General features: G+C 30.5%; 2 protein-coding genes across 11 annotated transcripts in view; one reads left to right on the top strand and one right to left on the bottom strand.

Annotated features, from left to right (window-relative positions):
- Positions 1-1,209: 1,209 nt before the first annotated feature.
- LOC127069067 (centrosome-associated protein 350-like) lies at positions 1,210-16,714 on the top strand. 7 transcript variants are annotated; one of them, XM_051005755.1, is made up of 13 exons: positions 1,210-2,536; positions 2,998-3,103; positions 3,352-3,548; positions 3,636-5,411; positions 5,496-5,724; positions 5,784-6,298; positions 6,390-6,613; positions 6,695-8,185; positions 8,623-8,783; positions 8,881-9,047; positions 9,131-13,076; positions 14,045-14,127; positions 14,243-16,714. In XM_051005755.1, exons 3-13 carry the CDS (start codon positions 3,447-3,449, stop codon positions 14,960-14,962), a joined length of 9,414 nt encoding a protein of 3,137 aa, XP_050861712.1. In that variant the 5' UTR covers positions 1,210-2,536; positions 2,998-3,103; positions 3,352-3,446; the 3' UTR covers positions 14,963-16,714. The 7 variants fall into 7 exon arrangements, with proteins under 7 accessions (XP_050861712.1, XP_050861748.1, XP_050861745.1 ...); XM_051005788.1 differs by lacking the exon at positions 1,210-2,536 and having other exon boundaries at positions 2,790-3,103; positions 5,784-6,020; positions 6,114-6,298; XM_051005763.1 differs by lacking the exon at positions 1,210-2,536 and adding an exon at positions 2,795-2,909.
- A 1,162-nt stretch (positions 16,715-17,876) lies between these two features.
- The window catches only part of LOC127069094 (ecdysone-induced protein 78C), a 78,546-nt gene continuing 71,500 nt past the window's right edge, over positions 17,877-24,922 (bottom strand). For all 4 annotated transcript variants that reach the window (XM_051005818.1, XM_051005794.1, XM_051005811.1 and 1 more), the window contains one exon: positions 17,877-24,902. The gene's annotated coding sequence lies outside the window, so the exon portion shown is untranslated. The remainder of the gene's footprint in view (positions 24,903-24,922) is intronic.

Genomic DNA, 24,922 nt, shown 5'->3' with positions numbered 1-24,922 from the left:
GGACGGTGGAGCATTCTGTAAGCGGGGTTTTATACATCTCCAGTTTGCTGAGAAGCTCGAAGCTCCCGAAGCGGAAAGACATCTCGGATCGTGGATTTTAGAGTAGAATCCCCGTTAGCCCGTGGATCCCCAGATGCAGCAACCTCCACGCAGTGGGACCTGGGTCGGAAGTACTTGTGTTATTTCAAAATCTTATGGGATGCAAGTATTCCCGAGCGAATAGTTGCATTCTTCAAGATTTTTCCAAAATCCTTTCTCATTAATTTCAATTAAACATCGAAATACGTTCAGTTTACATTCTTTCTACATCTTCCATATATTCGGCAATAAATGTACAGTTATTTCTATCTATTGAAACGCATGCCTATATAATAATTATGGAGATTAATTATTATAGTTTCTCTCGGGTGGGTCCCTTGGGATGGGCCCTTGGGCGTGGGCTTCTGTGCGGGTCTCCTTTCAGTACCGCAAGATCGAGCTCGATTTTCGTACTCTGGTTTTGGTCAAATGTAGCTACATTCTATGTCCATCTTTTCTTTTCAATTTCACCATTCTCACACATGCACGTGTTACCTTCCGAATATCCTTTCTTTCTTTTCTTCCGAATTCTATCGTTTTCACATGCGCGCATGTTCCGGCCTTCTTTTCTTATCTTTCTCTTCTTCTTTTTCTCCTCTTCGCGGATTCCGATGTATCGGCGAGGATCCAATATATCGTCGAAAGGTCCGGTTCATGATCGATTGCTAAACGCGAATACGGGCAGGATAGGAAGAGCACTCGCACGTGTGTCGGCGGGCACAGGTGTGGTGTTCTCGGGCGCGATTAAAAGTCCTACGGTAATGGACTTCGTTTGATTGCTAAAACGAATAAATGACCGGCGTGTGTCGGTTTATGTGCTACCGAGTAGTATGGTTTGCTATCCGTAAGCGTGGACTGACCCTCCTCCAGTTAGCCGCCTAAATTCTCGGTTAGTGCGTAAAACGTTGCGAACGCGAATTAAAGATAGAGTCACCGTTATTATAACACTCACGGGAGTGTTCGGGCGCGATTAAAAGTCCTACCGAGGACTTCGTTTTATAGAACGTCGATTATTTGATCACGCCGGTCACGCGAATTTCAGAGTAGAGTCCCCGTTAGCCCGCGGGTCTCCAAATGCAGCAACCTCCACGTGGTGGGACCTGGGTCGGTAGTACTTGCGATATAGTGAAATCTATGTCTAAATTATATATATTATCTAAAATGTATAACTAAATTGTATACATAATCATATAACGCAAGTACTACCGGGCGAATGGCTGCATATTTCAATGTTTTTCCAAAGTCTCTTTTCTGTCTAATTCCAATTAGACAATAAATTAATTACATTTTAAATTGTTAGTTATATTTCGACAGATAAATAAATAGAATATATCAAAATTTTAAGTTAATTTTCTAAGAGAACGCACAGATAACATTTCTGTCGCACTTATGTTCGCCGTCGTTCCTATATATTCTTATTTACTTTTATTAATTATATACTTTTGTTAATTATATTAATTATATCCTCTTATTTATAATATTTATTAGTTTTATTAACTTTTATTTACTTTTGTTTATAACTTTTATTATCCTTTATACATTAATATTGTAAAATAGATGTTTACCAACGCTGCATCGTATGTATCACGGATTACTGTCACAGACATGGCACTTCTTAAAGAAGAATATGAGTGAATGAAAAGCATGAGTTCATAGCCTACTAGACTATCTATTCTAATCCAAACTAACCCGATCGTTACTTTATATGCGAGGGGAATATAAATTATTCAAGCTTATAGTCTGAACGAATGCAGGGCACAGTGAGTGTTCCCCTCTTGTGCTTATAGTTCATATTTTGTCCATTCTCGTCGCTGAAGTCATACACGTTTCAAATGAGAGATGATGAACTACCTTAAGTCTTCAATTTTCTAGTTTTTTTACAATGTAAACTTTTTCAAATAGGGACATTTTTTCTCAATGTATGATTTCATTCGCCATCTAGAGGAAAGAAGTCGAACTATTAAAAATACATGTGAAGCATATATACTTACTGTGGTGTACTACAGTGACGTTCATTCATATACAAACACATATACAACATTCAAACTGTAGTAGTAGTTCATTAATTAAGTAGAATCGTTATTGGATACATTTTACATCCTGGTTTATTATAAAAAATTTTAGCGAGATAAAATTTCTAAATCTGTATATTAAATTATATATATATTTTTAATTCAATTTTACTTACAACGATCTATTTTTAATTGTAACAAATAAAACAAAAGAAAAATTTGAGTAACCAATCGTTTCGCAGAAAAAAAAAGATTCTTCAAATCCAAGATACTGTGCTAACCTAGTAAATATCGGCAGAGATTCTTTCTTTCAGAAGATATTTAATAAATAAAATAAGATCGTGTTTGAAAACGTAATATAATCGTATGAAAAATACTATTTAATATTATTAGAGAGTGACACTCCTGAGAAATTGCAGAAATGTATCACAGAAAGTTAAAATCAGGTGAAAATTAATAAATTGTCTACGTATACACATAACTATGTAATTGCAAATCATGCGATCTATATTTATAACAATCTCTAAAAACAATAATTTATTTTGCATGTATATTTTGTAGCATTTTCTTCGTTAAATTATACTACGGTGTTTCATTTCGTATTTCGTTTTCTTTTTTATTTGATGCATATACGCGCAGTTTATCGATTATATGCGGTCCATTGTTGCCATCTTTAATTTTGCAGAGTAGTAAATTCTTGAGTACCACGTGATCTATCGTATACAAATGACCGTTGCAGTCAGTTTAAGACGATTCTATCGTAGTATTTTAATTGTAATGTGAATAATTACCAGAACAAAAATGTCATAATCTTAATCAGTTATATATATAGTCAATTATAAATATCAATATTACATATGAAACATAAGCGTCACTTAATGTAACTAAATATCTTTTTATAATATAGGTTATGCTTTCATGGAGGTATCTTTAAATATGCTCGATTGAATGCATCACTTTGATTCGGTATTCTTGTGTACCTTATGTCTTCAACAACAGCAAAATGACTTAGTGTAAGTTACATATTTTTTTCCCGTATTTTCATTAACAATATTTGTAATTTATTTATGAATTATATTTATAACGCATGTAATTTAAATGTACTTCTTTGAAACAAAAGGAAATCAATTTATGGTCAAATCAATTGTAATTATATATATAAGGTAAACAACATGAAACAAGTATTACATAGATCATACATAAATTGATTAATTAAAAATACGTTCTATTTTTATTAACTTATGATTTTCATCACTTTCAGTAATAGTTAATAAGGAAGACTATATAAGCGTAAATCTATAGATTTACAAAAAGTAGTTATACTTAGAGGTATTTATATCTGTCAAAAATGAAAATATGAGTAATAACTGTAAAAAAGAAGACATAGGCCTTAAAAAAAAATATGTCTTCTTTAATGACCCAGATATTATTGTTAAGCGTGCAGAAAGTTTGGTTAATGTAAGTAAATAATTACATTTATTTTTTTATTTTTTATTTTTTATTTTGTTAGATTCTATATTATAAGATTTGTTTTTATAATTACAGACACAACTTAGATCACATCTTGGATTAAAAAAACAGCAAGTAGATGATAGTAAGCAAGATTTGAAAGAAAAGACCAATGATATACCACAACTTGATTTTAAAAATGTAGAGAATTTGTTGTCTTTTCATCCTGTACAACCATATCCATTTACATTTATTAGTGCAGTAAAACGAAAACTTTCTCTTGGTGATCATCCTGATACACAGAAGAAACTATATGACTCTGGTCATAGAACAGAAGCTGAAGTGTATTCGAGGGAATTAAAATTTAGCAGCAATCATAATTTTTATCAAGCAATGCAAAATATGGCTTTTAGAGAGCCATTAAAAGTACCAGATTTAAAAATGTCTACAAAGACATTAGATTATTCTTCTAAAGACAATCCTACTTCAAAAGATGTTGCTGGAATAAAATTGGCTGTATCATCTAATGATTTTGTGCCTGAAAGATCAGAAAAAACATCGAGAGAAAGAGTACAAAGGAAGTTAGATTTTTCATTATCTGAGGGGCCATCTGTAATTGCTTGCGAAAACATTGAACCATTAAAAGCACCAAATGTTTCAATAGCATCTAGCTTCTCTAAAAAGAAAGAGCATGTTAGAGAAAGTTCTAGGGAAAAGGAAAATAGGTCAAAGAGAATAAGAAAAGATGATTCTTTGTATACGAAAAGTGATGAGATATTGTACTCTTCTTCGGATTTTAGTAAACGATCTAAAAGTCCTAGACACGTTTCTAGAAAAGATATTACAGACAATACAAGTGGTTCTATATCAGTAGGGAGAATTAAAACTGATCGTTTGCCTTTATTTGTACCAAGGGAAAGTGATTTTGTATTGACAAAACCAAAAACAAAAAATTTTGCAACTTCTACAGCTAGAAAGGATAATGATAAAAAACACAGGTGTTCCAATGTACAATCTGCAAAATTAAGAGATACTTCTTTAGAATGTAAAAATAAGACAGGTGGTAATGAATCACATTCTCAAAAAAATATAATAAAAGATAGTGCTAGAAGCATGGTATTTGATAGTATAGAATATAAATGCAAAGAAGATTTGCAATCAATGAAACAAACTGATGAGCATAAATATAAGTTGGAAAATAAACAAGTGAAACAACAAAATAAAGTGTTAAATCAGTCTTTTAACAAACAAGCAGGTATAGGATTTAAAGAGCATAAGAGAGTATATGATAAAACTAAGACATCTATAAATAGAATTGAAGGAAAACATTATGTTACATATTCAGATACTTCTGGTGATATTGAGATTGTATCTGACTCCAACACCAGTTTAAAAAAACGCAGCAGCACCTGCTCTACAGTTTTCACTCAACAGTCACAGAGTAAAGATATGGATAAGTCTCAAACAATGCAAAGTTTACATTCTAAGAAATCAGGGAAAGATAATGAGAATTCGAACTACATTGAAAATTCTTCTTTAGAATGTACAGACATAAGCAGTAACAAAAATGAAGCTTTTTCTCAAGATGTTAATCTATCTAATAAACTTCAAAGTAGTAATAATGATTTAACTGATTTGAATGAAAGCTCATTACCAGAAGCCTTGCTAGATCCAAGAAGGATATCTTTTAGAGATGACAATTATACGCAAGACGAGTTTCGCGATTTAGTTACACCTGATATGAATCTTATATTTCGATCGAAAAGAAAAAAACAAATGGCACAGAGTAATGACACCAATATTGATTGTGGAAAAACTTCGAAATATAAAACATCCACGAAACCAGAAACAATACAGCATGGAATACAGCTTGTGAGTATATACAAAATCGTATGGGATATTATAGATATATTAATTTTGTAAAATTTAATGATTTTACAAAACGAAATTTTCCAGCTTCATCCAACAGCTTTGCATATGCAGTTTCAAGCAGAGTTACATCTATTAGACTCAATGAATGAATCACTTAGGCAAGTTATGGATGTGGAAAAAAGTTTCTATAATGTAAAAAATGAACAAGAAAAAGAATTAATGCAGAAACAAAATCAAGCTACTGACGAATTGATATTACACTTAGATGATGTAGGAAAAAGTGGTACAATAGATAAGGAAAATACAGATAAAGGTAAAGTATATAAAAATATAAATTCTACAATTCCAATTGAGTATCTTTTTTTTTCACAGTAATATCACAAATTAATGACAATACAGGGATAGAAAAAGTTGTTACCGAGAAACGGATGACAAATAAAATTGATGAAGCTTCTTTCATTGATGAACAAGCATTCATGAAGAAAGAGGAGACGGATGAACAGAACAATAATTTAAGGAAGAGGACTAAATCAGTCATAGAAGTAGCAGAAGTTCAGACTCAAACAGTGAATGATATTGGAACTCAAACAGACATATATCCAGGGCGACGTAATTTATCAAATAGATTTCTGGAAATTCATGAAAATGCACATGGACAGGAACTATCTTTAGAAGATTGTGAAATTCCATTACTTTCTTTAGGTTCTAGAGATCAATTTGAAGATTTGGATCAGCTAGAAGATCTTTCATTGCCTAGTAAAGTAAGAACAATGTCAGAGATCAGTTTACATGAAACTACATCTTCTATAAAAACAGAAACTGGTACAGAAATTAGTATTTCTACGAGAGACGTAACTTGTTCTTTTAACAAATATTTAGATTTAGAGGTGAGGTTGTTTCTTTTTTTTATTTTATTTTTTTATATACGAATGCATATTTGTAACATTTAAGAAATATATTGTACTTTTCTTTTAATAGATAGCTCAACTGATAAAAGATGAGAAACAAAGATATGATAAGATAGAAATGTTGTTCAAATCGCGTGAAAAAACATTACACGATAGAACCAAAAAATTAGTAAAATTGGAAGAGCAAAAAAGAGCATTGAGAGACACTGGTCAAGATAGTCGTATTAGTTCAGTTAAGAAGAAGCAAAGGGCCTTATTATTAAAATTACAACAGGAGAAAGATGAAATGAATAGGTATATAACTATAATTACGAGATATTTTTTATTATTTATTATTACTTTGATTAACATTACGTAATTCTTTTATTAAAACAGATTGAAAGAACTCCATAAAATTGCAAGTCAAGAACGAAAATTAATGTTGCAAAAGCAAAGAAACATGTTTAATCCTCAAATGTCTACAAAAAATATTTTAACAAAATTAAAAAGAAGTGCTGATAGTCAATCTCCGCGTAGATTATCTGGACCAATGAAAGGTTACGATATTCGGAGTAACAGCTCGATGAGTTCTTTAGTAGACTCCGATAAATCTCAACACGATAAATCACAAATAGACCCGAAAATACAATTGACAGCAAATGATATGCAATTTCAGAAAGTCGGTTTATCAAGTGCTGAAAAAATTGCGAGCTTGGCGGACGAGTCTAATATCTCATTATTAAAATATGATAAATTAAACGACACTATAGAAGATTTGAAATCGCAAAACAAATATGCTCTTAATTCCCAGAAGGGTAATAATAAATTAAAGTACGAATTGAGATCTCGTAAATTTGAAGAAAAAATGCCTAAAGCAGATATTATAAAATTAAGGTCTCATCAGCTTGATGTTGAATCCAAATTAATGCAAGGACATTGTGTGAACGTAGCTGGACATGTACATGAGAAACAAAAGACTATTAGTTTACAATCATTACAAGATTTAGATAATACAATTACAGAATATATTAAGTCAGAATCTGATACTTTAGTAGACGAATTATCAAAAAAATCTAAGTCATCGCAAGTTGATTTCCGAAGTGTAATTTCGTCGAAAGATAAAGAACCATTTTCCAGAGATACAGCGGTAAATACTGAAACGATACAAGAACAAATAACTTCCATCGAGCAAGATGCTTTGTCAAAGACATCAAAGTCTTCTCAAGTGTCTGAAGATACCTTTCAAACTCATTCAAGAAATTCAAATAAAACAGATAAATCAATTTCTAGTGATAAAGAAATTACAAAAAAATTTCAACAAAATTCTGAATTTAAGGCAAGCACTAAACGAAAAAATTCTAAATGTCAAAGAACAAGATCGTCATCTACCATATTAACGGAAAATATATTAAGATCAAAATCAAGTTCTCAGATAGAAGAATTTACAAAACACCATAATAAACGTACGAAGATAGAGAATGAATTCATTCAATCAGATAGAAATGATGAAGGCTCTATTTTAGATGAGCTTGATCTTAGTACTGATCAGACTATTAATCAGAATGCTATTGAAGTTTTAATCAGGCAATCCAATGCTATGAAAGACAAAAATTCAAAATTATTTGCAGATATAATTGATGAAAGCAAAGAAAATATTTCGGTACAAAATGTTTTTGAAAGAAGTCTTGAAAATTATAGTGAAAATAATTATCCTTCTAAGGATAAAGAGAAAAATACACAAAACTGTGGTGATATATCTGCGAGATCTCAACTTGGTACATTTGCTATTTCAAATCATAATTCTGTAGATAATGAAAAAGAATATACTAGATCAATAGTTATCAGATCACAAAATCATGATTTTAAAACTTCAAAAAAGCTTGAACAGTAAGTAATACTTTGTTGTGTATATTTAGTAAAGTAATTTTTTAATTTATCATTCATGATTCTCTTCTCTTCTCTCTCCTCTTTTCTCTTCTTTGATACATCACTATTAATAATCTAATAAATAATTTACTGAATCTCTGCAGCCATATATAAGATTTCTAATAATACACCCAAAATGTGTATTCACCATGAAGTCAACCATTGTAAAAATAGATTCTCTTCAGTGGCTAACTGCATGCTGGTATTATTGCAGAATTTATATTTGGTGCAGAAATTTTGAATATAATATGTTCTTTTCATTATTATATTATAACCATTTAGTCATATTATAATCATTTAATTTATAATTGCCATCTAGTCTGATATATCTCGCATAATATACATATGTGATATTATGTGGAAATAATTGAGATTTCAAATAATAATACATTATGCAGAATTTTAAATGCGCGAGAAGCAGCACTTGTATCGCGTAGAAATTGTGTAGAAGAGTGGATGGCATGGGATGCACGATTAAGAGCAGAAGAAGAACGTGTAGCACGGATGGAACAAGCTGCATATAAACTTGTCACTGCTACTTCTGCATTATCTCATCAAGGTAAAGAATTTTAATATCCAAATATTGATCTATTTCTTAGTAATTAATAAATTATTATAAAATTTTATTCACGAAGACTTTATATCTGTTTTTACAGATTCTACACTCTCATCTGATACAAGTGATGTGGAAGGAAGAATAGAATTACTAACAGAAAAATTAGCGGAGCGTAGAATTGAAATGTCACGTTTAAAAAAAGAAGCTAGAAAGCAAACAAAACAAAAACTAAAAGCATTGGAAGCAAATTTGTTAAATCAAATTAAGGTTTGTATTTTATATAATTTTTTAAACTATTTTATAAATCTTTGCACAATACTAATATGATTTAAAAAAAAAAAAAAAAACAGAAATATGATACGACTATTCATGAAATGCGAAAAAAATTGGAGTCCAGAAAGGAATCTGTGAAGGATAATGACAAATTGGCTATAGAGTCTAAATCATTGGCAGAATTTAAAGTACCTGATATTCCACTTAAGAGGATACAAGAAATCTATAAAAACAGTGATCTGTTACGTTCGAGATCAGAATCTGACTTATTATCAACAAAAATTCAGCAAAAAGGCATTGTTAAAAATATTCAGGCTTTGATATATGAGAGTAAATGTGAAGAAACAAATTTTTCAAAGTCATCACAAATAATTAAAAGAGACAATGTGTTGGAGTCATCAAACACTAAAAAACAAGATATTCATTATAATGTTCAGTCCATATTTGCCGATTTGAAAGATACGGAATATGAAAAACTCAGGTCTATTTCAATGTCATCAACTTCTGATGATGATCAAGGCGAGAAAGCTACACATTATAATACCACATTTCATTCAAGCGGAACTCAAACTAATCACACGCTTGTTTCAGTACCAGAACAATTTACAGTTGCAATATCATCTGACAATAATTCAAAGGATATTCAAAGTGAAGTTAGTGTAGTAAATACTGATACAGATATTCTTACAGCATCTGAATTAAAACTATCCAAGAGTCATAGTGATCAACTTGCAATAACAGAACCAAAATCAGATTTAATTGATGTTGAACAAGTGCCTTCAAAAAGTCTTATGTCACAGTCCAACACAATAGAAACATCAAAAACAGAGAATTTAAAGATTATTTCAAATAAATCAGAATCATATATTCAGAACTCCAATATGGAACTCGCATGTACCAATAACGATAGTGGAACGCTTACTTATTCTAAAAAGTTACACTTTTTACAACTAAATAACAAAAATCTAAATGAAGATATTAATTGCCTTGAAAACGAGCTTAAAGCTCTGTCGGAAATGATGTCACGAATTAGTAGTTTATCCGCTGAAAAGCATGATAACGAAGAAAAAAGTACCTTAAAGGATGTATCAGAGGTATTTTCAAAATCTGAGCTGACTGACAATAACACATCAATTTCTAATAAAGATATAAGTAAAACCATTCAGTCGGATATTACAGAAACAGAAATCCCCATTAAAACCAATATTAATTCTGAGATCTCAAGCTATTCCCCAAGTATTTTAAAATTAAAATCAGGCAATGAGTCTACAGATTTAGTGGAAAATGCAAGTCACGTTATATCTGGATTAATTCCAGAAGAGGAAGCATTATTTTCAGAATCAAATCAAGAAATAGATTATAAAGCAGAAAGTAAGAAGATACTAAATGAAATCGAAAAATCTATTATATCCGAGCATGCAAAAATTCTTGAAGGTGATACTAATTCTACAAGTATACCATTGGAAACAAGTACGCAAAAAATACAAAAATTAAATAAAGATTTTCCGTATTATTTATCTACTTCAGATATTGATAAAAAAATAGAATCACCAATACCCATGGAAGAAAATACAAATCTGAAACAATCAAAGAATACATCTGAATCTTCTTTGGATAAGAAAATAATTGATGAACAACATGCAGTACAAGAATTAGTACAAGAATCATATGAGGAAAAATTATCTGAAAATGTAGATTCAATTTCGACGAATATATCAGAACAATGTCCAATATCTGAAGACGACAGTTTGAAAAAAGACGATGTAATGGTTAACAAAAGTATATTACATTTTGAAAATATTCCACAATTTAAAAATAATGAAGATACTTTGCAAATTGAAAATATACCTTCTACTGAAAATAATGAAATACATTTATCTCCAAGAGACTTCTCTAATACGGAACAAATAAATACGAGTCAATATTATAATTCTAATAATAAAGACGAAGAGAACGTAATTTCACAAAATGCGAATACATTGTCCATAAATTTAAATAAACGTGACTCCGATATAGAAGAAAATGGATCCGAAGTTATATCCACTGAGAAAATGTCTGTAGACAAAGATGATTGGACTATATCTGATTCATTTAATATTTGCCATGATGAAGCAGAGAATGAATGGGAAAAAACACAGGATCATGAAGTAGAATCACACATTCATGTTAGTTCAGATCATAAAAATATATCGCAAGAAGAAAATGATGCTGTCATACAAGATTTTACAGAAAATTTATCAGTTAGTATAGAAGATGAATCTATGCTTTTACCGAGGGCTGAATCTACAAATATTGATGCTCTTAATTTGAAGATTAATGAAACGGACAATGAAAAAACTACTGATGAGCTTGATGATATATTAGATATAATTGCCAGGGAAAATGATAAAGAATATGATAATGAAGGAAGGCAATATATAGGAACAGACAAAGCTGATGAAAATGTAGACAATATAAAATCTATTAAAACATCTATCATTTTGGGGAAAGAAAATGAGAACAATGAATTAAATGAAATTAATATTCAAACAAAGATCATCTTAGATGTAGATAATATGGATCTTACAATAGATAGTCCATTTCCGTCTATTACATGCGATTCTACACTTGATGATAAATTGCAAATCCACAATTTGTCAACAAGTGACAATAATAAAAGTAATAATACTCCATTATATACAGAATACAATAAAAATATTAATGCAAGTAATGACGCATTAGATGTTCCATCCAATAAATTAGATGATGTGTCCGTGGTAAATATAAAATTAAACTTAGAAATAGAAGATAAAGATACTGTCCAACAAGAAATAGTTCAGTCACGAGAAATAATAATCAGCAAAGCGAATTCAGGAAGTACAGAAGATATATTACCACGATTAGAAATTAGTACGAAGATCGAATTATCCAATGAAGAACTAATTGATAAAAGTAATACGCACGATGATAATAAGGAATCTCACGTAATTTATTTCCCTATTACGGAAAAAGAAAGTACACCTCCAGCAGTTAAGGAACAAGAATACTTGGAATTATTACCAGAACCAGATAGTTCTGATGGTGAACAACTTGATAATTTAGTTGAAGTAACGGAAAGTGGATTAGATGTAATAGAAAAACTTCCTGAACCAGCAGAAATACATTCTAATAAGAATAATAGCTTATCAAAAGTTAAAGAAGACAATATTGAAATAAAGGATTTACGAGAGAACGAAGATCTTCCGAGTGTTTGTCATTCTACAGAGAAACATAATATAGCTACAACGAATGCTACTGATATTATTATTAAAGTACCATTTGAAGTATTAAAAGATCCCGAATATGAAGATATCTCTGAGGAAAGTCTTGAAGTATCTGAAATTCTTGATAAAACAGAAAGTCAGAAAACGCAAGGTTTACAAAAAGGAACGATCGTACCGGAAAATTATCAAGCAGTGCATAAAACTGAAGTATTGAGGATACTAGATGAAATTAGTCAAAAATCATTGCCAGAATTGATAAAAACTTCACAAGAAGATAAAAAAGATGTGCAAACAGTTGAAACAATAACCACTACAGCGTTAATTCATAAATCTTCGTTAAATGATGAAAATCAAATAATACAGATAGATCAATCAACTGATCAAAATACTGAGATTGTAAAGGATACAGTATCAGATACTTCCAAATTGACAGAAATTGAAACTGAAGAAATTTCTACAAAATTCAATGATCTATTATCACACTCAGATGAAAAACACGTTAAAACAATAACTGACGTAGATCAGAGCGCGATACAGAAACACGAAGATGTATCATCTGATTCTAGCGAGGGTGGTGATACACCTGCAGGTGTATCAGAGATCGAAATAGACTCACCAAGAGATTTAAATAACTCCAGATTGAATATCGATGCCTTGGACGATGATTTACTTAGTAATACGAATATGGGAAAACAAGATGAATCAAAAACTGATTTTCATGCAACAGCTATCGTTACGACGTCGGAAAAAGATATAGAAGCTATGATCGATAAAATAAAAGGTATTTCTTTTTTTTTTAATAATTTATTATCGTTGTCTATGCTAAGATTTTTACAACATGAATGAAGTATAGATAGTTTCATTCATATCATCTCTGTTACATATTTATAATTTAATGATATCAATTTATATATAGAAAATAATCATAAATGTGTTTGATTTTTTAAGTATTATTCTGATTCTGTATCTTCATTCATCAAATCTTTCATGTAAATTTGTTTACATAATTCCATGTATTGAATTTTATTTAAACTATTTATAATTATTATCGTTTGATCAATATTTCGTTTATCTGTTAAATAAGTAAATGTGAAATGAATTGGTATTATGAATTAAAATGACACATTTTTGGTAAAAATGATGTCACGCAGTTTATGTGAAGTGAATTTTAGGGAAAAAAAATATGCACTTTTGTCTTATCTATTTCAATTTTCATAATGGCTGAACGCTCCTATGCAAAGCATTGCCTGGTATAGCTATGTGTTATTTATTTTCAGAATAGCAAAGTCGAGATAATATTTACCTAAAGGTAATACATCATGAAATTTCGAATGAAACGAACATTAACTTGTTCATTTTGTACTAATCAGTGTTGCATGAATGCTTGAACCATATTAATTTGTTGATGCACAGGAAGATTTGTAAATGTTGTATATCACGACGTTAAAACAACGTTTATATAATTCTTCTACATATATATATATTTTTTTTATATATATATTTTCAGAAAGAAAGCATCGTCTCTATAGTCATACTGGAATGTTTGATTTCCTCACATTTTAGCATTGGTTTCATATGTGCCTTGAAAAGACATTCCGATTTTCTACTACTCTTTTCCCTATTTTTTGAAGCACTAAAATTTGTAAAATATTATCCCTAATGTATTGTAACAAATCTTGTTGCTTTTCCTACATATAACATATATTACATTCTCATTTAATATATATTACTTTAATTTAAATGCTACAGCTTCGTTGAAGCAGCCTGGCTTAGAAGTTGCTGATTTGGAGGCTAAGCTACTTCGTATACAACAACTTCAAATTGAATTAGAGGTAAAATATATTATTTAAAATACGTTGCGTATCTAAAACTATATTGTTCACGTGGATTTTATTTTTCTTTTTTTCTCCTTTTTTCTTCTTTTTTTTTTCTTTTTTTGTTTAATAGATCAAAAAATTGGAAGCTGAAGAAGTATACTACGTTAGAGAAATACCAAATAAACCTCCACCGCCTTATACACCTCCAGGAGATAATCGAATTTCCATAGCTATTGCCTCACCTTCTCCGCCTCCTGCAGTAATACCTTCGAATATCGAAGAGCTGACAGCTTTTACAGAAAAGGCTACGGCTTTAATATACAAAGCTAAACAGTCTGGGCAAGATATTATGAATTTAGAAGCTCCTCCTGAAATTTGCGAGTTAACGAAAGAAAGCAATGAGATCGCGAAAAAAGATCGAAAGATTTATAATACATTCCTTTTCGATTTATGTAAAGAAACAATTTCGGAAGTTTATCAAGCGGAATATGAGAAACCTGGTCCGAGTTGGACGAAGCCAAATGTAAAAACAAAGCCAGCTATGAAAATTCCAAAGACTGTAGAAGAGCTTCATGAATATGTTAGTAAGGAAGTAGCGACATTATTTGGTTTCAAAACAAAATTACAAAGGGAGAATATGGTAATGCGTTGGAGTAGAAAACGTAGGGATAGAGTCGATGAATTATTAGCGAGAGAGGCCCAGGCTGAAGAAGACGAATGGACTAAGTTTCATCATGATGAATTGGCAGTGAAAAATGGACTCACGGTAGCCATATTAGAAACTTTGATCATGGAGACTACAAGTGTGGTTAAAGTGGCACATGCAAAAAAAAGAAAGGTGATGATATAGCTACTATAGCTCTAGTTGATCAAATTATTACTCGAATTCATTTAAAAAATGCAAACATACGGCGTACATATTCTTATGCAGTTTTTTTGTTTTCTTTTCTTTTTTATTTTTTCACTATAATATTATACTGCGTTGAATATTTAGCGTTGATTATCATTCGATCGTTTATGATTAGGACATTCTTTTATTGATTAATGACCACATAATGCACAGGCTGGTTCCTATTTATTTGTAGACAGTTTACTTTTTTTTAGAGAAAGGGCACATACAAATAAATAACACAATTTATAGTGAGACTGAAATGATGCGTGCGTGCGAAGAATCGTAACGTAGGCAGAATATAGGCGTCGATAAAGGTGCTCAGAAGTCTCTTGAGAATCAAATGCCCTAAGTTTATAATAATTCATTTTACCTTAGAGTAATAAGTAAGGTATATCATATAAAGGTATTATTATATAATCAATGCATAGATCGCGGTCCGTTGTTGTGTAGATGGGTATATCGTAGTATATTTGATTTTCGTACTTGTTTTCGTTAAAATAATAATAGTTATTAACTTTGTAACAACGTAGAATATTATGTACGACTGAACCTTGACGAAAAATGTCAAACAATGTAAATAATTCATATCTCAATGGAAAGACCGTGTAGTTTTCCTTAGAAAAGGTAGAATATATTTCAGTTTTCTATTTGCTTATTGTCGGAAGAAAGAGTTACGCAGATCATATGACGGAGATTTCATGATAGATATTATTATTTAATTTTTAATATTTATGTGTATTTCAAATTACTGAGACATGGGCTGCTCGCTATATGTAGCATCGATTATACAATAGAAGCTTTTAACTGGACACAAACATAGAGCAAATATTTATACAATGTTCCATGTTAAGCTTCTAATTAATGGAACTAACAAAATTCAAATTAAAAGACTGATATTTTGGGGCCAGTTTATCAAAATTTGTGAATTTGCGAAATTTATATGTAGATGACGAAGGTACGTTGGATATCGAGTACTAATTGGTGCTTTAGAGGTTTTCCGTGTTAAATGTTGACAACGATAAGTAGCCTTTCGAGTAAACCCTTTAACTTAGGGCCCCTTTCCAAGAAAAAAATGAAAGTAAGAAGGATAGAAAACGACATAAATGTTACGTTTGTTTTTACCGATCACTTTAACTTGCAAATTGTTACTTTATCTGTAAATTGTATATGTTTTAAGTATATATGTATATATATATATATATATATATATATATATATATATATATATATATATATATACACACGTTAAGTCGAGTAGACTCAAATACGATGACTTAATTTTTACGTTTGTGGTTGTGATTTAAACTTAAAGTAGAGCGCAATGTATGAAAGACCTTTAGTAAGCACTCGAAAGTTTACATCAGTTTGATTTCTTTTTTATTATTTTACAGTTTTTATATTATTTGTGTTATATAAGAATGAGATGAAATGACGATGTTTTGTTAATGTTCAAACTTAAATTAAGATTTTTAGCGATATTTTTAGCTATCAAAGTTCTTGTCTTTCATTCATTTTCAAGAACGATTTTTTTTTTTTTTTTTTTTTTATATCTATAAGTTGTTACAACCGGATTCTTCGTTCATTAACGAATATCACCGTGAATTTGATTGTGTACGTAGTTGTTACGATTAGAAGTTGTTCACGTACGTAGAGTTGGATATGTACTTAACCAATCCATAATATATTTTATAATAAATTTTGTCCAAATAATTTGTGTAAGCTATCTCGTATTAATTTTTACTTCTTCGACCTATAAGAATAAAACTGGAGAGGGGGTAAACGATTGGACGACATTTTTTTTAAGTTTTTCCAACCCCATATTTATTTTGGCAATGCCTTTTATATGAAAAAGTACAACACCATTTGTTCTCGAGAAGGTTGATACAATGATACACATTTTGGGCAAGTGGTGGACAGTAGTGGACAGAGGAAGGGTAAGGCGAGGAGTGTGCAAAAAGATTGTGTGATAATATAATATATTATTTAAATATATATGATAATGGTAAACTTAATGGTAGAGATATGGATCTGTTTTTACTTTACTTACGCATTTTCTCTCGTAAACTCATAACAAATAAGATATATGTGACGCGTTATACAGTAGTAATAAAAAAAAGAAGCGCACGTGTATCTATTCTCTGTGTGTGTTTTGTCTTATGTAAGTATATGTAAGTAATGTGATCATCGTATGCTTGTAAAACGAGGATCATACGAGGTTGTTTTATGTATTTTTTTTGTGGAGCATTCGGCGTGTTCGTTCTTTTTTCTTTTTTATTTTTTGTTACGTTTAATTTTAAGAAAAAATTGAATAACTTGTATTTTTTCTTTTTCTATAACAATATTTCCTAATTGTAAATGGGAAAAAGTGTTGCGCCTTTTTCTCTATTATTTTCTCATTTTTCACATACATCATCGGATTCTTTACTATCCCGCGTAAGAGAGAAGATTCGTGCATTAAAATTTTTTGCGCTTGAAATAGATTAGAGATACTTTTTTTTTTATATAGAAAAATATAACCAAAGGATTTTTAATGTACGTAAGTCGAAGAATAAATAGTAGTCCATCGAGCGAGATAGAAAAAATTCGATATTTTCATAGACTTTAAATTGGAGCGGTTGTATTTAGGAATAATAATTGCAACGTCATCGCGTTTTTTTTCGATATCATTGCAATCCATTTTTATGACAGCAATGACTGACTTTTGTCTTTTTTATATATATATTTATATATATAGCAGCGATTGATTTGGATCTTACTTTTGTTATGTCTTTTTTTGTGTTTTTTTCTCGTTTTTATTTTTTGGTAGAGAACGTATTTTATAAATTGCTTATCGAAGTCTATTCAGAGCACGTGATACGCTTTAATATACACATTATTATTATTTTTTTTAATTTCTTTTTTTTTTTTCTTTTTTTTTTTTTAATGGAACGTAGATGTGTGTCGAACATTCGAAAATACGATTATCATTTTTTTGTTTAAACGCAGACAAGCGACGCACATCAACAATCTCACATTTATTAGCATGCATAACGAGTAGGCGATCGTGAGAGAGTCGTTGACGCTAAACATAAAAGAGATCACGATGAAAAATATGATAAATTATAACATTTTCACGCCTTTAAGACGGACAAATAAAGCTGCCAATCACGTTTCGTCTTATATGTTCTTACGGTATTTTTTTATGGTATTTTTTATATGTTTCCAAACGGATCGAACGAAGCTTCTTTTCTTTTAATTGTTCGTTTCCAAGAGAGAAGAAAAAATGTGATTTATTTTTTCTTGTTCGATCGAATGCGCTTCGTCTTTCTCATCGTACGTATTATGTATATATGTATGCATGTATGTATGTATGTATGTATGTATGTTTTTATACATACAAGTAACTTAACAATGATATGTAACAACTTCGGCGTTGGTGTTTTCTTTTAAAAAAATAACGAGCGCGAGGACGTGTCGGCGTTGGCGCGTCTCGATTAAAAAATATAAAATTTCTAGTAATCTGCACGTTTAGTTTAAATATTTTGAAATAGGATATACATACATCATATAGTGTATCGTAGACCACTGCATTTTTTTCTCTCTTTTTATTATTATTTTATAATATTTCGATTAAAAACTGAAAGCAGCGACGGTATGAAACAGCGTATGTATATATACATATATCTTTATATATATAGGTATATATACGTGTAAATTGTTCTCTTTATTTTATTATTATTATTATTTTTTTTTGTTCCTTTTCTCTTTTTTATTTCTCTTTTTTCGTCGTCGCTTCTCTCGTATTGCCATGCTATCCTCTCGGAGGCAAAATTTATGATTTAATTTATACATGTATGTTTTTCTTTTCTTTTTTACTTTTCATTTTTTTTTCTTTTTTTTTTTCGTTCGGATTTTAGATCCCACGAAAGATCGAACATCGATAGATCCTTAAAAGGAGAGATAGTTTAATAAAACGCGACTACGAATAAAAACCATGGAAAGATCCTTTCGTCGCCTTTTCGGATCATTCGTCACGACGTCGTCACCTACTTTCAAGTAAAGTTTCTTACTTTAATCGTTATTTTAATAATTAATTAATTTATTATAATAAATAGTTGGCACCAAGTATCGTTTCTTTTCTCGAATTTAATCGAGCTCTCTTCGATCTTTTTTTGAAACGTTTTTACGTTATTATTACAGGTGAAACCATCGAACACGACGGACGAAGAGACGAAAAGGGAGAAAGAAGAGGATAAACGTCAACGATCGAGAAATCTAGCATTCCCTATCTACGAGCTTTTTTTTTTTATTCTATTAGGTACGCCCACATGATCTCCCTCTCAAGATAATTACATTTCTACCGTTCTACCATTGCTGCCTATTTTAATATATCATATGTATGTTTGTATGTATGTATGTATTCATCTATGCATGTATGCATGTATGCATGTATGTATGTATATATGTATGTATGTACGTAGGATATTACACCAGTTAAATTCGAAATTACATTTACTCTTGCGCACTCCGCTCCGATTGTCTCGGCTCGATTTTTTATTTTTATCTTTCTTTTTTTTTTCTTTTATTTTACCTATCTAATCGAAGAATCGAGTTCGAGGAGACCATTCTCAAAGCAAGATCATGCCTACGAATTCAAATTCGCCGATGTTTTATAATAATAAAACACATTTCAGGAGATCCCAAAGACACCTCGTGTATGTACTTCTTTTCTCAAGAATATGTTTGCTCGATAGAAGTCATGTAATAGTGCATGTTTAGTGATAATAAAGATTTTATGATAGGAAGAAAGAGGAAGGTCGATTAAAAAATGATCAAGTTGCATGCTTATCTAAGAAATCGTGACTTTAGGAACTCCTGAATACGATTGTCCTACCAGGGACACAAGTATTTCGAATCTTCTTTCTTTTTATTTGTTTCTTTGTGATTTCTCTTCTTTTCTTTCCTTTTTTTTTTTTTGTTTTAACTCGATTATCGTGTTAAACTGCGTAACTGATATACTTGTAATATGTATGTATGTATGCATGTATATATGTATGTATGTATGTACTTTCTTTTTTTTACCATAGGAAATGATTTTTAATATAACATTGATTTTTCTATGTGTCTCAATTCTTACAGGTTATCATCTTGCCCCAACTCTCTCTCCACATAACGTGTCCGACGAATGATTTACACGGATTATTTCCAAATTTTATACTGTTTTTCCCACGATGATAACACGGTTAGCGATAAATAATTCAGCTTTGGTTTTACATCGTCCATTCTCGAGGCATCTCATTATCATCAATTTTTTTTTTCACATTTCCAGTACTGCTTATATAAACTTTATGTGATAGGAATATGCTGATAACGATCAGTCCTACGCGGGGTTGCATTTTCGTTGGTCGATTTTGTGCAAGGATATTATATAAGTATATGTAAAATAAATTTGTATTTACTTTATCTCATCATTGTTCGTGTCTCTAATAGAGGATACTTTTTCGATTGAAATGAAGATAAAATTTCGGTACTTTGAAAAGAAGAAAGAATCGAAAAAGAAAAAAAGAAAAAAGAAAAAGAACATGTAGTAATTTGAAGTAATAATCGCTCATAAATTTTAGATACAATGATCTAACAGCAATGAGATGGTTTCTCTATTAAACGAACTCTTATTTCGTTACGTCCTACGAAAATGGACGTGGAGCAATAATCAGGGATCGAACAATTCTTTTTTTACGGATTTCATGCACGCCGATGTACTCAGGTAATTTATCGTATAATTAAGTACAGTGAAGAGCGTACGTGTATGTGAGAAAGTGTGTGTTATGTGTATATATATATATAATATATATATATAATAATAATAATATAATATAATAATATTAATAATATTAATAATATTAATAATAATAATAATAATAAAAATAATAATAATAATCGTAACGCACATATACACGTCACGCATCTCGGATTAACAAATAAATACAAGTATACATACAACGTGCACATTGATCGTTGCCTTCTTTTTACGATCACGTGCTTTTAACTTAATCTCTAACAAATCGATATTCTTAAAAAAGAAAACAATTAAATGAAACATTTGTACTTTAGCAGTATAGAGCAGTCATTTTGTCGTACTTATTAATTCTTAATATCGTTTTATCGTCGTTTTATATTATTTTACACATATGTAATATGTAATATTTATATATATTCATATATATATATATATATATATATATATATATATAATTTTTTTTTGTTAAGAAACAATTCCCGTCTCGCTTGGCACGCCATCCAGCATCATGATCGTCATCATGATATAATATTATGTACGTGTAATTATCGTATAGCTGACATTTCATTTATATTAAAAAAGAAGGTTATAGATGTATAGTGTGTGCTATGTGACGAAACGCGATGTACGCTTAAGCATTCGTTTATCTATAACTTTACACAGAGATAATATTAAATGAAACTAATATAATCGCCGTAGTTCTCTCTCTCTATTATATGGAAGGGGTTACGCTTGAGTTTTTTTTTTCTTTTCTCTTTTCTCGAACTTGTTCCAGAGATGTCTTCTCTTCCTAACAAAGTGTTATACGCGTAATGAGAATAACAATAATAATGATAATGCAATTATTACTATTATTATGGCTATAGTACAAATGACGAGGATGATGATGATGACGATGACGATGACGACGACGGTAAAGTGCTAATAATATAATAATAATAATAATTGTAATAATAATAAAATATCATAATAATAATGTCAATAATAGTAGCAATACTACTAAAATAATGTCAATAATAATATGACGCAATAATAATCAATAGTTGTATTCTTAATATTGATTATGATTTTCATTAATGTATTTACAAACATTATAGCACCATGACCGAAATCTTTAAGGCTGATCAAGAACGATAGAAAAGAAAGAAATTAATCTCTAGTAGTTTCTTCGTAACGAGTCGAGAAACAAGCCGTATTAGAGATTTTTTATTTTAAGTCGAAACACGAAGATAAAAAAAGAAAAAGAAAGGAAAACTATTCGACGCGGTTCTGTGAATATTATTACTAAGACATTTCTGCTCGAGTATGATAAAAACACTTTTTAAAGCGATTGCTGGACACCATCAATAATATATCATAATAGTTATACCAACGTTAAGTATATTTGGCCGTTTTAATCGCGTGTTCTCCAATATATTCACGAGAGTATCATAATTCTTGATCTCGAGGGCTCGGTTAATGAAAAAATAAAAAAGAACCCAGCGACTAGAAATTTAGAAAATAAAACAATTCTGATCGTGCACAAGGAAGGAGAAGGAAAATCTCAATTTTTTAATAATAATATTATAATAATCGTATCAGCTACTCGAAGCGTGATTCATTGAAATTTTCCTTCTGTGATTTGTCTTAAAAAAAAAAAAAGAAAACAAAACAAAAAAAATGTAAAAATAAAATGAACTAAGTCTCATAGACGAATTATAATAAAAAACGTATGATCAGCAATTCAGCAATTTATCTTTTCCAACGATTTGCGCACGTTAGATAATTCGACGATCCTTGCGCAGATCTCTGCTCTGGTAGATCCTAATTCGGTTAAAGAATTTTCGATTCTTAACTACGACGACTGTGATTAGAATTAGGAAAAAGAGATAGAGAGAGATAGATAGAATTAGTGAATAACGATCGACTTAATAGCTGCCGAAGTATGCTACCACGATAGATCTACGCTCGTTCGACGTAACACGTAATAATAATTCTATTTCTTCCGCATATAGATTTATAATCTTCATATATATATTTTTGTATGTATATATATATATATTTTTTATATAGATCCATTCTTATATTAAACTATGATATTCCCTCTTTGTTCTCAATATATTAATTAGATATGATATGTTTATTCACAACTTGATGTGAGCGTTTAGAGTTGGAATCTTTCCTGTAATATCATGAAGATAGACTCTTCTATTCATCTTAATTTTTTTTTGTTTTCTTTAGCAATATAGCGATGTATCGATATAATATTTTGTTAATTTAAGTACGACGCGCTAGATAAAACATTAATTTTTCTATCGATAAACTTGCTCTTTCTTCTCATTCCTCGGCTCTGATGGATATATATATATATGTATATATATATATTTATTTATTTATTTATTTATTTATTTATTTATTTATAATAATTACATATTGATACGCATTATATCCTAGTCATTGTCAGAGAGTTATTTATTAGTGTTCAAAGTTCGAAGAGTTGAATGCACTCACTTCAGGGCTCTCTTGCTTTATTTTTGTAAAACCAATATCTCAGATTGTGGATGGATAGTTTCTGGCTCGGCGGTTATCTCGTCATAGATAAATGTGCTATTGTTCCATACGTATTTTTTTTTTTTTTTTTTAAATGACTTTTTACCAGCTCGAGCAATTGTGTATATAATATTTCACAAAAGATATTAGGAATAAAATGATTCTAAGCGTTCGGCTGTTTGATGGAATACCCTGAAGTAAGTCAGCACAATATATGTATATATATATATATATACACATATATATAGAATATATACATATATATATATTATATATATATATATTATATATATATATAAAGATAATTCACACTATACTACTTGTCAAGTAATAAAAATAGAGATTGCATAGATTGAGATTCGTAGCAGATTACCTTGAGTGGTACGCCCTATATAGAATATCCTTTCGAGTCTTATAACGTGAGATTCATTCATTCTTTGCGTCTAATATGAATTCATTCTTTTAGGATAATTCATACTTGCGCTTATGCGGCTGTTGAACTGGAGTATTTCGTACTTTAGCGTACTTCCATACAAACGTTTATATTGCCGTCTAGTTACACACGTCACTTTGAAATCTTTAAAGACAAAAGGTTAATCAAGAAAACGTAGAGAGATTTTTTTTAGACGACTTTATGATTCCATCTTCGATATGTCTATGAATTTGGTGTTTCGTTCGCCGGTGTTTCGCGGAATAATTTACAAATATGTACTAATATCGCGATATTTCGTTATCCTTAAGGTCTAACGTTCCCCTTTGTCGTCAAAACTTTCAAAGTCCTTATTATACGCTAAAATTCTTAAAACTTCGAGAAGAACACCGATCGGACTCCGAAAGCTTACCCGCGGACTTGATTGCATTATCTTTTTTTTTGTGCTTTCCTCGCATGTCGAATGCAAAAACGTACAAACTTTCGAATCACTTATTGCGACGATGGCATACACGATAATAACTTTAACGCGAAATATCATACCGACATATTGAGTATTTAATTGCGCTCCCAAGGGCGAAATATCGAGTCATTACAATATGTATCGTCAAAGGTACAACTTTTTTTATACTTTGAATTCAAACGATCTCTTTCCTTCTTCATCCTATCATTTCTCAGCGACGTAACAAAGCGTTACACGGATTTAGCATATAACTTTGTATATGTATTGCTTGTACTTCCACTTTAAAACGCCTTTCTCGCCATCGAAACGACTCCCATAAAATCACGAATAAAATGCGATTTATATATACATTATATTTGTTCCGATATATATGTATCCATCGCGATAAAGCGACACGAATATTTTCCATTCCCATATATGGCCCACACCGAGAATGGTTTTGCTTTTATTGCTAATCCGTACCCTCCGTTAAAAAGAAAAGACCAGGAGGATCCTTTCCAAAGATGGTCTGGTCCATCTATTGAGATGCGGAAAATCGATGAGCCCTTCGATCGCATCTCACATCGTACCAACGATACGTCATTGTCGTCTACCAGCGAAATCGAGAACGTTTCCTGAATTTTCTATTTGTGCGATGAGCGCTGGAAAGTTAGATTTATCCCGGCAGGAATCATATACCCGTGCCGTTTCGATACGCATCCTGAAACATACCGGTTAAAT

The sequence above is a fragment of the Vespula vulgaris genome, chromosome 1 (genome assembly GCF_905475345.1).
Source record: "Vespula vulgaris chromosome 1, iyVesVulg1.1, whole genome shotgun sequence".
NCBI lineage: Eukaryota > Metazoa > Arthropoda > Insecta > Hymenoptera > Vespidae > Vespula > Vespula vulgaris.
Note: the sequence above shows the minus strand (reverse complement) of the source record. Positions and strands in the feature narration are given on the sequence as shown.

Bases quoted from the DNA above. Each gene is read 5' to 3' on its own strand.
- LOC127069067 (XM_051005755.1), top strand. From the start codon at position 3,447: ATGAGTAATAACTGTAAAAAAGAAGACATAGGCCTTAAAAAAAAATAT. The intron at 8,186-8,622 runs GTAAGTAATACT...TACATTATGCAG, and splicing joins ACTTCAAAAAAGCTTGAACA to AATTTTAAATGCGCGAGAAG. The intron at 8,784-8,880 runs GTAAAGAATTTT...CTGTTTTTACAG, and splicing joins TTCTGCATTATCTCATCAAG to ATTCTACACTCTCATCTGAT.